Source organism: Populus trichocarpa, chromosome 14, assembly GCF_000002775.5.
Source record: "Populus trichocarpa isolate Nisqually-1 chromosome 14, P.trichocarpa_v4.1, whole genome shotgun sequence".
Classification (NCBI taxonomy): Eukaryota; Viridiplantae; Streptophyta; class Magnoliopsida; order Malpighiales; family Salicaceae; genus Populus; species Populus trichocarpa.
The window spans coordinates 11,239,654-11,253,084 of NC_037298.2; the positions used below are offsets into that span (position 1 = coordinate 11,239,654).

A 13,431-nucleotide genomic window follows, 5' to 3' on the forward strand; every position below is an offset into this window, starting at 1 on the left:
CTTCGAGTCTGCATAGAAGATGCAGTGTTCGTTCAAATGCATGTTATAACGCAGTTAGTGTAGCTTTTTCACAGACATGTACGAATACTAGCTATCGTCTTCAGTATGGTTTGGAATTTTATCTCATGAAACTGAGGTTATATTTAGTATGATTTTTGTAAATTGAGTCAAGTTGTTTTCTTGACACTCAAGGAAAAATTTGCTTTAATCAAAATTTGAACTTTTAACTCTTGATTTGTGGATTATAACTTATATTGCATTAATTCTTTTTTAAAAAAGAAAAAAAAATATATTTTTTGAATCATTTTTATCAAATATATTCTTAATTTAAAATCATTTTACCTCATATTTGTTACAAGTTATTCATGAAAAACAGCTTTTGAATTATAATTTAAAATAAAAAGTCATGAGTTAAAAGTCAAGCCAAACAGACTTAAAACTTTCATTAAAAAAAAAAATCCTTTTTCTTGAATGTGGTGGGGGGAGAGCATGCTTCTCTAGAATCTCTTAATCAGCACTTTGGAGGACTGTCATGGTTTATATTACGGCTATTACCTGATAAGTCACAGGAATATGTGATTTTGGTTTCTATTGTTCCTGCGGCTAACCTGTTTTTTTAAAAAAATTATTTTTTATATATTTTTAAATTATCTTAATATACTGATTTTAAAAAATAAAAATATATTATTTTAATATATTTTTAAATAAAAAAATATTTAAAAAAGCAATTAATACAATCACTATTTTTATAATTAACCTGGCGTGGGCTCGTGGAGATCCAAAGTCCACGTACCCATGTTAATGATCATCATTACATGGAGTGGCTAATCATGTTTGCCGGCTACTACTTCTAACCAAAAGCTAAAATTTGTATCAGCAATATTTTCAGTTAAGTGGGTTCAATGATTTTTACTCGAATCAAATAAAAGATCATGATATAAGCTTCATGTTACTTAGTCAGACCCATCTCAGCTGATAAATTTTAAAGTGTGGTAGTAGTAATTATCAATGCTTTTTCTACAAGAAGGAGATGAATACACAGAGAAAAACAAGAAAATATTTTTAGAAATATTCTTTCATGGGTTTGGATGTGTTTTTCTTTTTATCATTTATATCTCCTCAAAGCAGATTCATTCATGAAGTATTGATATACAAGATTTGAAAAAGGAAAAAAGAAAGCCCAATTAAAAGAAACTAGCTCATAATTTCAGTTGATGTAAAATCCCGTAAGATCCTGGTTTTATTATGATCTTATGCAAAGACGATTTGTCATCGGATTTGAGGTATTCAAGGCTGTTCAGATGGTATCATCTTACAGGCGTACTGGGAATTATTTTTATCTAAAAGCCTAGCGGCTAGTCGCCCCCCAACTCCACCCCACCGGGTTCCGATCCGAGGACATGTCTGGTGTGAGCATGGCGGTAGATCCACTGTGTCAAAGGGGAGGATCTTAGTAACCATGATCGCATTCAGCCTTCTTTATTTTAGCAATGTAGTCAAGTGTTCTTCTTTATGGATTAAGCCCTGTAACATTGAGCTCAGCTTTAACATTTCATCGGGGATTCTTTAGATTTGAATTGGGAAAAGAAAATGATGCTCTTCTGCTTTATGAACAGGATTCGAATTTCAGGCAGGTGACCGCAACTACTGGTACCCTATAGTTCTGGTTTTGTTATGTATATTTGACAAGCGGGGAATCCAACAAAAAAGAAGGAACAGAATCATAAGGAGTTCCTCTTCTTTTTTTTCTTCTCTGTGGTCAATTGTTAAGATGTAAAATCAGAGAGATGAGTTATCAAATTCAAATTTGACATTGAGGGAAGAAAGCTCGAGATTTGTAGATTTTAACAAAAGGGAGAGCTAGGTGCATACCTAACTCGAGATTGCCGGAAGTCATGGCTTTTGACTCAATTAATATCACCCACCGGACACAATTCCATAATCGCTGGTGGGCCTCTTCATCATGGAGAGAAAAGTATTAACTCGTGATTTTGGTCCTTTAACATATCAAAGGTTCTCTCTTTCCTTTTATAGAGGTAGCAGAACTGTAAAGTTAACAAAGATTTTGATGACAAATTGCCAATTAACCCAACAGGTATGAGTGTTGTTCTCAAGATATTTCAAATCGAATTGGAGGGAACATACGAGTTTTTGTTTTCTAACACTTACCATTGGCCCTGGCTACATTTTGGGAAACAAAAACAAAGGGAGAGCAGTCTTTAGTTGGCCATTGCAGCTTTGTCTTCCCCTAGAAGGCTAAGGTTAAAGGGTTTTGATAACAATGCCACTAAAGTGAGGGACTTGCATTGTGAATTCGTAAAGTTTAGAATATCTTCTTCTTCTTCTTCTTCTTCTTCTTCTTTTTTTTTTTTTTTTAATTTGAGTATAGTCTAATATATGTTGGAGTGCATGAAAAACTATCTTTTATAAAATATATGTTTATAATAGAGTTGTGTCTTTTGACTTTAGAAGTAAGCTGGCATTAATAAACAATTGCTAGCACTAAAGAGAGATTGAGCAAGTTTTTTAAAAATTATTGTAATGACATTGATAGCATTAAAAAGCAAATAATTAATTGTTTTAGGGCCTGTTTTGGAGTGTAGTTGCGATTGTTTTTTAAAGTATTTTTCATGCTAAAATGCATCAAAATTATGTTTTTTCATTTTTAAAAAATTATTTTTGAAATCAACGCATCAAAACGATGTAAAACATAAAAAAATATTAATTTTTAACAAAAACAAAATTGATTTTTTAAAAAATACATGTTGGTGTGCATTTCCAAAGCTCATAATGTCAAAAAATTGATCCTCATTATCTATATTTTAAGTTTATTTCTTTTTAACAAGTATTGAAAACTAATTTTTTTTATATGTTGATTTATATATACATGTTTTATGCTTTATAGAAACTAAATCATTGAATGAATAACAATATTAAAACAGTTTCAAAATGTGTTCCAACAATAATATCGATAGCCATTCAAGTCACTAAATTTAAATAAAATGTCAAATTTAATAATCTTGATGATCATTGACATTGATAAAGCGTTAGTATTGTAGAAATCCCTAATTAATTATGAGAGAGAGAGAGAGAGTTCATGCCATCACTAGCTGCTTGCCATGATGTTAAAACTTCTAGAATGAGATTTTAGCTTGAAATCGGGGAGTATGTGCTTAACATTATAGTAAAATAGCATTTACAACTATTTATGTTCATCGCCTTTAAGCTATAAGTAATTAAAAAAAAAAGAAAAAAATATATAAGAAAAAAAAAAGATGAGGTATTCATGTCCAACGCGATTTATTGTAAACAAAAAATGGCATTTTTAAAATATTTTTTATTTAAAAATAAATTAAATTAAAATTTTATTTTTAATATTAATATATTTAAAATATCTTAAAGTATCTTTAAAAAAACTAAAAAAAAACACAGCCATAAATTGTATGATTGTAATAATATTATTCAGCTTTTAATAATATCTCTGCTGTTGCTCTGTTATAGTATTTGTTAACACTCCATTAATTCAGGCTGGGAGTGTCTATTTAGGACAGAGACCAGACGAGAAAACCTCGAAGAGTTCTGTAATCAAGAGAGCCCCCAATCTATCAGTGGTTTCCAAGTAAGTGAAGCTGCACTTCACCATAGAATCTCCATGATTTTGGTTGGTTTGTCCCTTGTTTTTCTTGAATATCTTATAATGCTTTCGACCACTCGTGCAGTCTTAGTCAAACAATATACACTATCTTCATTCTATCTTTGCTTATTTTTGGGAAATGATAGAATTTGAGCTTGCATTTGCAGGGGTTTTTCAGTTCTTGGCTGGCAGGAATTAAATTACACAAGGTACGGATGCAACCAGGCTTGGATGAGATCACAATGACGGCGTGGAAGAATCTAAAGCAACGGCTCTCATTCAAGGGCCTGGGTAGTTGCTGCGGGAGCACAAGCTGGAGTTCCAGAAGTGCCACCCCAACCATGCCCTTTATCGATATAGAGCAAGAAGAAGAGGAAGAGCCCATCATGCAAAACCAAGCTCAAAGAGGAGGAGGAGCTGCAGCAGCAGCAGCAGCGCCAGGTGCTGGGATGAATCTGGCAATGGCATTAGCTGCTGAGCGCAATTTAGGGGATTCAAATGTCAAGACATTGATGAGTTTGATCGAAGAAACGGACGGTGTTGATTGGAGGAAGAAGAATAACAGTAATGATAAAAGTAGGAGGGACAAGGAACAGGAACAGAAGCAGGAAGAAGAGAAGGATTGGGTATGCTGCGTTTGCATGGAGAGAAATAAAGGCGCAGCTTTTATTCCATGTGGACACACCTTTTGTAGGGTTTGTTCAAGAGAAATGTGGGTTAATCGAGGGTGCTGTCCTATCTGCAACCGTTCCATTCTCGACATCCTTGATATCTTCTAGTAATCAGCAGAGGCAGAGAAGATTCTTTCAATGTCTTGTCTTCGGGTTCAAACCCAGGTTTGATCTCCATCATTTACTGCATTTATTTAAGGAAGTGTTCTCAGCTTTAAGTTCGATACATGATTCTGGATAACGTACGAAAAACATGTTTCTTGCCTGGTACAGGTTCAGAATATATATTTAGTAGATTGTGTCTTTCCAATCTTCCAAATCTCTTTTCTTTTCCCTTATATCGAAATCAAGAACGAAGAAGATTCATGAAAGCAAGCACAAGCATGTTTAATCTTTTTCTGTTAATGAAAACAAAATGTTGGAGTGTTAGTCGAAACTTGTATTAATTAATGTAGCTGCTACAAGCAGGCATGCCGAATTATTTAAGAGCTGAGCCGGCAGAGTTTGATATTTGCTGGCCTTTGGTGCGCAATCGAGTCAATTGCCGAGTGTCAAGTGCCTAACACATGAAGCATGCAGCAGTACATTAATTTAATTTAGCGGCTGCGCGCGGTTGTATTTGTAGCATGCTCTCTTACAGGCCATCCTACTTGTTAAAGTGCTCTGCTTTTTATCGTTTCTCGTTAAGAAGGGAGACAGAGGCGTTTCGTTTGTTTCTTAAAATTTGTTGTTTTCCTTTTGGTTTAGACAATCGGCTGTTTTTTCATGATTTAAAACTAGGGAGACTCCAATCTGAGCCCTCAAATTTTCAAACTTTAAAAACTCAAGATTGGTTGGATTGAATTTAATAAAGCTCCTTTAAACGAGAGATTGGGACTTAAACTTATTTAATAAACATTATGTATTTGAGATTTAGGGTCCGTTTTGATGTGGAACAAAAGAAACATCTAAGATAAATAATAAAGAAAGAAAAAAAAAAAAACAAGAACGAGAAAAAAGAAGGTGAAAAAAGGAAAATCATTGGTTAGAAAAGTTTGCAAACTTTGCAGATTTTATTTAAACCATCATCGTCATCGAACTCTCTAACATTCATAAAATATATCATATAAATATTAAAATCCTAACTATAATAAACAATTAGGCTTATAGTTTGATAAATAAAATATCCAACGATAATTAAATCAAACCTAACAAATAAACATAAATAAAATCTAATATAACCCACTAAATGGAATATTTACCAATAATTAAATTAAACCCAACAAATAATCACAAATAAAATCAAATAATACAGGGGTTGGACTATCCTCTATCATAGTATATCATATGAATGTGTGAACGATATCTCGGGTCTAATATCCCCATCAATTCTCTTAGGGTTGGAATAACTTAACCTCATCTAGTATAGTTCAAGGCGGCTCTAGTAACGCTTTTAAAGATAAGGACCAAGTTGTTGATTGTCACTCTAGTAATTCAAGTACAGTCTAAATCTGGTGGCCTAGCTTATACGCTAGGATTCGTTGAACTTCATCATCTCTGATAAAAACAACTTGTGCATCGAAAGTAGCATTAACATGTTTTTTTGTGCCAATGATTTGGATAATAGGGTGGGGGCATCAAAAGGAGCATCCAATGTTTTTTGTTTTCAAAACCTCACAAGAAAAAGGGATTAAATTTTCTCTCTCTTTTATTTCACAAATGGAAACATTACCCACTATTCTTTCATCTATATAGACATTAATTCATCACAATTCCATGAAGTAACACACACCGAAACCATAACTCACATCACAATCACTACTAACACAAGCAATAAATCACCATACACCAAAAATACATTAATTTAATTAGGAGAAGAGGATTTATCACTTTCTATCTCAAAAAAATAAAGGATTGAAAGCTTTGAAATCACCCCAAAAAATCTTTTCTTCCTCCCCCCATTTCCCTTTATCAATGTCATGCGTCTTGATGTAGAAATTCCTTGATTTCTTTGCAATTCCTTTGCTCATATCCCCTCCTAACACACTGTAATCACTTTATCCACCTTTTTTTTTAATGAACTTTAAGGTGTGTTTTGGAGGATTTTTCATTCAATCTTCTCCCCTCTCAAACCCTAGAATGGCCAGCCAAATTTTCAACACTATTCATGCTTAAATATTGACAATTTTCCCTTTATTTCACTTAAAAACCTCTTTTTCTTGTTTGAACAATTAAGCCCATTAATTCTCTTCCATTTTCATATAATGTTTTCCCAATTTCTGACTTATTTAATTTTATCCTTGTCCATCATTTAACTTCTGAAATAAAAATTTATATTCAATCAATTATTGTTGTTGTTGTTTTACCGAAAATTTAACTAGTCTACAAGAAATTTACTTATAATTTACATTCTTCCCTTCTTCAAAAATTTTCTCCTTGAAATTTAAATTCTAATTGACATCTAAAAATAACCCTGGGTATTTGCTCCTCTTTTCCACCTCCTTCTCCCAAGTTTTTTCTTCTATTTAAGAATTCCTCCATAACACCTTGACCATGTAAATCTTCTTGTTCTTGAGTAACTTTTCACTTAGGTCTAGTACTCTCATAGGTTTTACCTCCATATTTAAATCTTCTTCAATTTCTATAAGAACTTGGGGTAGCAACTAAATTGGATCTATTTCAGCTTTTCTTAGCATTTATACATAAAATACATCATGTATCTTGGTCAAATACAATATATTCTTTCTAAGATATTATGAAATTATAAGTATCATTCAATTTTTTTTAAAAAAAAAAAACAAAAATCCTCTACTGTAAACAAAATACTCAAAATTAAGTTTTTTGAAAAAATAGTTAAATTAAGATATTTTAAAGATTAGAAAAGGAATATTAAAAAGGAAACTAAAAAAAATTGACTAAAATTGAATGGTGTAATTAATATGGTTCATGTACTAAAATATAATCATGTCTCATTTTCTTATATTCTTTCTGTAATTTCATTTAAAGTTCTTAATTTAATTATGTTTTTCAAATAATAATCAAGGGCATTTTGACTATACAAAAATGTTTTTGTAATATTTCTTAAACATGGAGGAGTCTTTTGTCAAATCTTTGAACTTTTGGATGGTATATATAATCTTGATTATTATATATATAAAAGAAATCCAACAACAACTAACATAATTTTTTAAAATCACTTTGTTGGATTTTGAAAACCTTTGATAATCGGTTTTTTTTTTTTTTTTTTTTTAAGTTTCTTAAAAAAATAAAAACAAAAAATTGTTTATGTTTTTAAATTTAATTCTTAAGAATATAAAACAAAAATGATACTTAATTTATGAATTTTTATATGCAATTGAGTTCAAACTTATTATGGTCCTTGAAATTGAAAATAGCTAAAGAATTAGATTACAAGCATTACATAAAGTTTAATAAAAACCTAAAAAAGATAAGGTTTTCATTTTAGATGAAGACACAAAACACTATGAACTAGAACAATGTAATAATATTTTTGTTCTTTTCTATGAAAACTAATGGTCTTATTGATGGGGTAGTAAGGTTTTTTTCCCGTGACTCATTAGTCATTACTAAAATGATTGGAAAAAATTAGTTTTTTCATCTTTTTCAGCACAATAAAATTACATAATTAGTTTTAAATGTAGAAAAGGGAATAAATTAGTATCTAGGGGCTTATTCATCCCTTTGTTTTTTTTTTTTAAAGCATAGTAAAATGATAGATGTGTAAGGGTTTTTTTGTATTTTCAACTTATTTTTTTAGTTATAATCAAGTTGAAATAGAGACAATTTAATAATTTATATAAATATTATTTAAAAAGAAAAATGGTTTGGGTGGGAGAGGCCCTGGTCATTTAGGTGGTGTATGAAGTGTCTTCTGGCGGCCTAACGATGGCTTATAAGACATCATTTGAATCGTCTTGACGGTCCTTTATCCTAGGGTGGGGTGTGTGACCAACAGACCATCGGTTTACCGTTGAGGATCTTTTTTTCTTATTTTCCCCTTCTTTTCTCTCCCCCTTGAGTTCCTCGTCTGCCCTTGTAATTTTTCAAAGCAGTCCTTCAATTTGTTTTTCGTTCAAATTTCATCCATGTTTATTTTATTACTATTTGTTTTATTTGAGATAATTTACAAAATTGGAATTATTTTTCAATTTCATCATTCTTTAATTTTTTTCATCTTTCATATTTGGTGCTTATTTGTTTATTGCTATTTTTTTAATTTTTTTATCCTTATCTTGGTTTATTTTATTTTTCAATTTGTTCTCTCATTATTTTATTTCATTTAGTTTAATACCATATTTGATTCTCATTCTTTTGATGGTTATTTATTTATGTTTTTTTAATTTTGGATGATTGAGAATTTTGCTTTGTGATTTTTTTGGGTTTGCATTCTATGGGGTAACTCGATCTCATGATTCGGGTCATGAGTTTTGAAAATTAGCTCGATTTGACTTTGATCTTTTTAGCTCGATTTAACTTTGATCTTTTTTAAGGTTATTTTTTAAATTTGATTTTTTTAAATTTTATCCTTTAATGTTTGATTTGGTTATTAGGCCTTCAACTTCGTGTTTTTTGTTGCTTTTTTTTTATGGAGTTATTTTGGTCTTATATCCCGAGTGGCAAGTTAGTCGAGCTAACTCAGGTTGAGTTGAGTTTTTTTAATCGTTTTTTTTTCACTTTTAGCTTTCATTATTTTTCGAGTTAACCTACATTGTTTTATTCAATTTCTTTTATATGGGGTATCTCGACCTCATATTCAAGTCGCAAATTTGACGTGCTAACTCGAGTTAGAGTTTGTTATCTTTTTTTAAAAAAAAAAAATTAATTCATCCATTAATGTTTGATTTTCTGGTAATTGAGCTTCATTTTTTTTTATAGTTGGCTTTTTTTTTTTAATAATCATGATATTAAATTAACTAAGCTTATTAAATTCATTCGAATCAATGACTCGGGTTTTAAATGCTTCTTTTTTCTTTAAAAATAATATCTTCGCTTAAATATTTTTTTTTAAATATTAAAAGTAATTTAACTTAGTAGAGCGCGAGGCACTCCTTTAAAAATAATATCTTAATTTAACATAACTTACAATATAGTACGATCCACTTATATAGTTTTACAATAAACCTAATCAAGACTCGGGACTGTAATAGCATATGCTTGATGGAAACAATCACTTGCCAAATTGCCATTCATCATTCATCTTTTTTTTAAAAAAAATGCCATCGATCTGAGTGGAAGTGCTTGATCCAATTTCATTGGGCAAAGTATAAATGGGGTCAAGTTTTCTCTGAAGATCGGCCGACTCAATCTCGTTCAATGGGTTTAGCCTTCCATTTCACGATCCAAGTTCCTAATGTGGGCTTATGGTATTAACCAATTCATGTTGAGCCACTTGTACACACCAATTTAATCCAGCACTCCCTCAGTTTTTTTACTTTTTCAGTAGATCCAAATTGCCAGACTCACAACTGTCAGCAAATCTTAGGAATCCCATTGGCTCAGTTCATTTGGGATGTTTTTTGTTCCCCTTTCACTGTAAATTATAATGCAGCGTTTAAAAGGAGTAAACTACTGCTGATTACTTTTGAGACTTCTAGAGGAAAAGATCATTTAAAAATCGATTTACAGATCATCAACTCTCTTAATGATGATCAGGGATTTCCAATCAGGACTTGGAATTGGATAGAGGCTGTGAAGCCGATATTTAACGTGGGTTTTCACGAATTAGGTTTTCTTGGACTTTGTATATATAATTGACTATTCTTAAAATCATTCATGAGAAGAAGACAAGACTATCACAGTCGATGGAACGATACACGCACGTCGTCTCCAGCTATCTAGGTCCAAACATTGCTGGTAAAGAAGCAATAATTCAAGGCGTGGTCCTTGCCAGAAGCCGTGATGAGCGGGGTCTTCTACGAAAAGACTTGAAGAATATTTGCTGGAAATAGTAAAATTGGTCAATATATATATATATATATGATCGTGAATAGTGTAGTAGTTTTCAAAACCCATTAGCACGCATGAACCTTTGCTTGCATGAAAAACACATTGTCCGATCTAACTTGCCTAGAAGGGAGGACTAGTGATTCGCACATGATACATCCAGGAAATTCCTTGCTAGAATTCACCCAACTTTTACTGCTCCATGCACTGGTTAAAGTTCATGTCCCTTCCCGATTGATATGGCGGTGTCAATAGGGACTTGAAATGGATGTGTCCACCGGACAACAATAATATTTCGGTTTCATCTCCCATAAAAAAAAATAAGGAAGAAGGAAATTTTAAAGAATGTAAGTTAATTGATGTATCCAGTTTGTTTTCTCGATATCACTAGTTCAAGTGTTACAAATCTCAGGGTTATTAAAGGTTTACATGATTATTAATTTCAGGATCTCGAAAGATTAATCAAAATGCATATAAATTAACCCGATATTTACAGTAAAAAAAAATAATAAAGAAGAAGGAAAAGGAATGTTTTAATTTCCTTTTCAAATTTCAGTAGTCACACAATAATACGAGAGAGGGAAAAAAAAAAAAACAAGTGGTTATGAACGATCATAATCGAAATATGGTCCCGAATGTGAATAATGCCTCCATAGCCTCCTCCACTTTGCTTCTCTATCAAGTAGGGAAGGATCCATCACTAGAGTAACTATCGCATTAATATTCATCTGTATTTTTCTTGAAGGCTGAAAAGCTCTTAATTTGGTCCCCGATGTTGAATCCTAATTTGTCCCCAGATTTGAATGCCTTGACAATGAATATTTTTTTAGCAAATGCATATGTAATATGAGCACTCTTATTATGTATTCTTAACCTTGAAAAATCATGATTAAATATGGGGAGAATATTCAATTCAACAATCTTATCGGGTGTTTAAATTTTTTTTTGTGAACTCAGTTGAAATTGTATTTTTTAAAATTTAAATTTTTTATTTAAAATTAATTTATGTATATTTTTTTTAATATACTGAGGTTAAAAATAAATTTTTAAAAATAAAAAATATTTTAAAAACAAAGCTTGATGGAATATAAAAATAAGAACCATTGTGTTCTTATTTATCACCTTCTTGATGGATAGATAGTACTTAAATGTCGTGATAAAATGTTCCGAGTAAATTCAAATTCGACACATTGACAGACGAAAAGAAAATCCATTCAAATGTTTGACTGTCCTAATCTGACCGACTGGATACGCAATACCAACGATGACAGGAGAAGTTGCAAGGTAAGAACGCTAGATTCTCCTACTAATTTGTGGTCAAAGTAAGTGCAAACCACGTAATCCATAAAAGAAAAGGAGGATGCAACCATACCTTTGTGATAAAGCCTTTTTCTTTTTAATGGCGTTTAGGATTTATTTGGTCGTGTTGTCCTTGTAAGAAATTATTTCTTTTAAATGATTACAAGAGAAGATCATTTTTTACATTTTTTTTTTTAAAAAAAAAACAAGTTTTTTTTTTTTTTTATATTAGCTCACCATGTCATCACCAAAAGTACTCATCAATGACAGCACATCAAAGACAGCAGCATAAAAACTCATTTCATTATTAAAAAGATAGCATGTTTTGCATTTTTTTTAAGGTATAAAACTTGATGAGTTAATTTTTTATCAAGATTTTTATAAATAATTTTTTAAAAAAATCAAATAGGTCTGGCAAACATGCTAGACTCAAGATATTTGGACTTGACAATGAGTCAAGTTCAAGGTGATGTGGGTCTGACCCACATGCAAGACCCAAGGTACTTGGACTTCAACACTCTACCGAGTCCAAGGTAACATGGGTCGGGCAAACATGCCAGACCCAAGGCACTTGGACTTGGTAGTACGCTGAGTTTAAGGTAATATGAGTCTGACAAACATACTAGATCCAAAGAACTTAGACATTACCAAATTTTAAGGTTTTATGCTTGATCCTGACAATCCTCTACAATATAAGTATTAAAGACATAATTCCTCTCTATATAGAATAACTATGTTCATATTAAGATAATGATTTTCCTATACTTATAGATGTATATATTTATTATCTCATTAATGATATGTAAGAGATATTTGTCCCTCATTAATATCGCTGAAAGCAGAGAACTTTTTGACTTTTCCTTTTTATGAAAACGACAAAGTTTAAAGGGTGTAAATACCCCCTGAACCATCCAGGTAAAGGGTTCACAACTTCTTATTTCTTAAGACAAGAATACTTAGATTTCATAAAACTTAAGAAAAAACATCTTTGTTCTAAGAATTTAAGACTCTTTTAAGTTATTTAATACATTTCTCATAAAGATACTAACTTTATTATTAGAGGGTCTTTGAGTCTCTCCAATTAGGACTGTTTTCGCAGGTACTTAAAATTTCTATTGTAAGCCTAGAGATCCTTAGATTAAGAAGAAAAAGAAATCCAACTATGTGATTGATTAACCATTATCCCAAACATTAAATAACCTTTTATTTATAATATTAGATTTTAAGACATCATTAGTACCACCGTCTGTGGGAAGCTTTACAAAAAGGTGTATATAGCTTTATTATATAACTGTTTTCCCCTTATTATCATTATCAATGACAGATAATCAAGACACTTCTAGAATCGGATGAGTAACTAGTCTTTCTGTCGCGGCAGATACTTCAATCCCCGCACAACCAATTCTTCAGCAATTAATGGAACAAATACAACTTCTCGCCTAGGTAGTGTTGGGGAATCAACAAGCTAGAGAAAGCCCACCGCCTCGAATTTCAGCTCCTCTTCAGCAAGTTATTACATCTTTACACTCACTTCCATGACAACTGACCCCACCTAGTGTTCGTAGACGACTACATTATCTTGAAAGATACAAACAAAATAATCCAGTAGAGGACCCTTAACCTTAGAGGTCTTCAAGCCATGCCAAGAGCATACACGCCCTTATGCTACTCATGCGTGAAGTGGTTATTCTAAGCATCCATCTAGACAACATAAGAAAGAGACGGTTCATTTATCACGTCATCCTACACTATAAACATCAAGTTCCCCTAAGCCTAATAGGTATAATAATGGCAAACAACTAAAAGAAGAACTCATCTGTGAGGATGTCTACATTTATCATCAGATCATAGATTCTCTTATTTCCATACATGTGCTGAACACAC

General features: G+C 31.7%; 1 protein-coding gene across 2 annotated transcripts; it reads left to right on the forward strand.

Moving 5' to 3' along the window:
* Window positions 1-3,444: 3,444 nt before the first annotated feature.
* LOC7468527 (uncharacterized) lies at window positions 3,445-5,173 on the forward strand. 2 transcript variants are annotated; one of them, XR_008057216.1, is made up of 3 exons: window positions 3,445-3,665; window positions 3,802-4,470; window positions 4,774-5,173. XR_008057216.1 is itself a non-coding variant. In XM_002320450.4 (2 exons), the coding sequence occupies exon 2, from the start codon at window positions 3,850-3,852 to the stop codon at window positions 4,411-4,413; it is 564 nt and encodes a 187-aa protein (XP_002320486.1). In that variant the 5' UTR covers window positions 3,446-3,619; window positions 3,802-3,849; the 3' UTR covers window positions 4,414-4,615. The 2 variants fall into 2 exon arrangements, 1 of the variants encoding a protein (XP_002320486.1); XM_002320450.4 differs by lacking the exon at window positions 4,774-5,173 and having other exon boundaries at window positions 3,446-3,619; window positions 3,802-4,615.
* The last annotated feature ends 8,258 nt before the right edge of the window (window positions 5,174-13,431 follow it).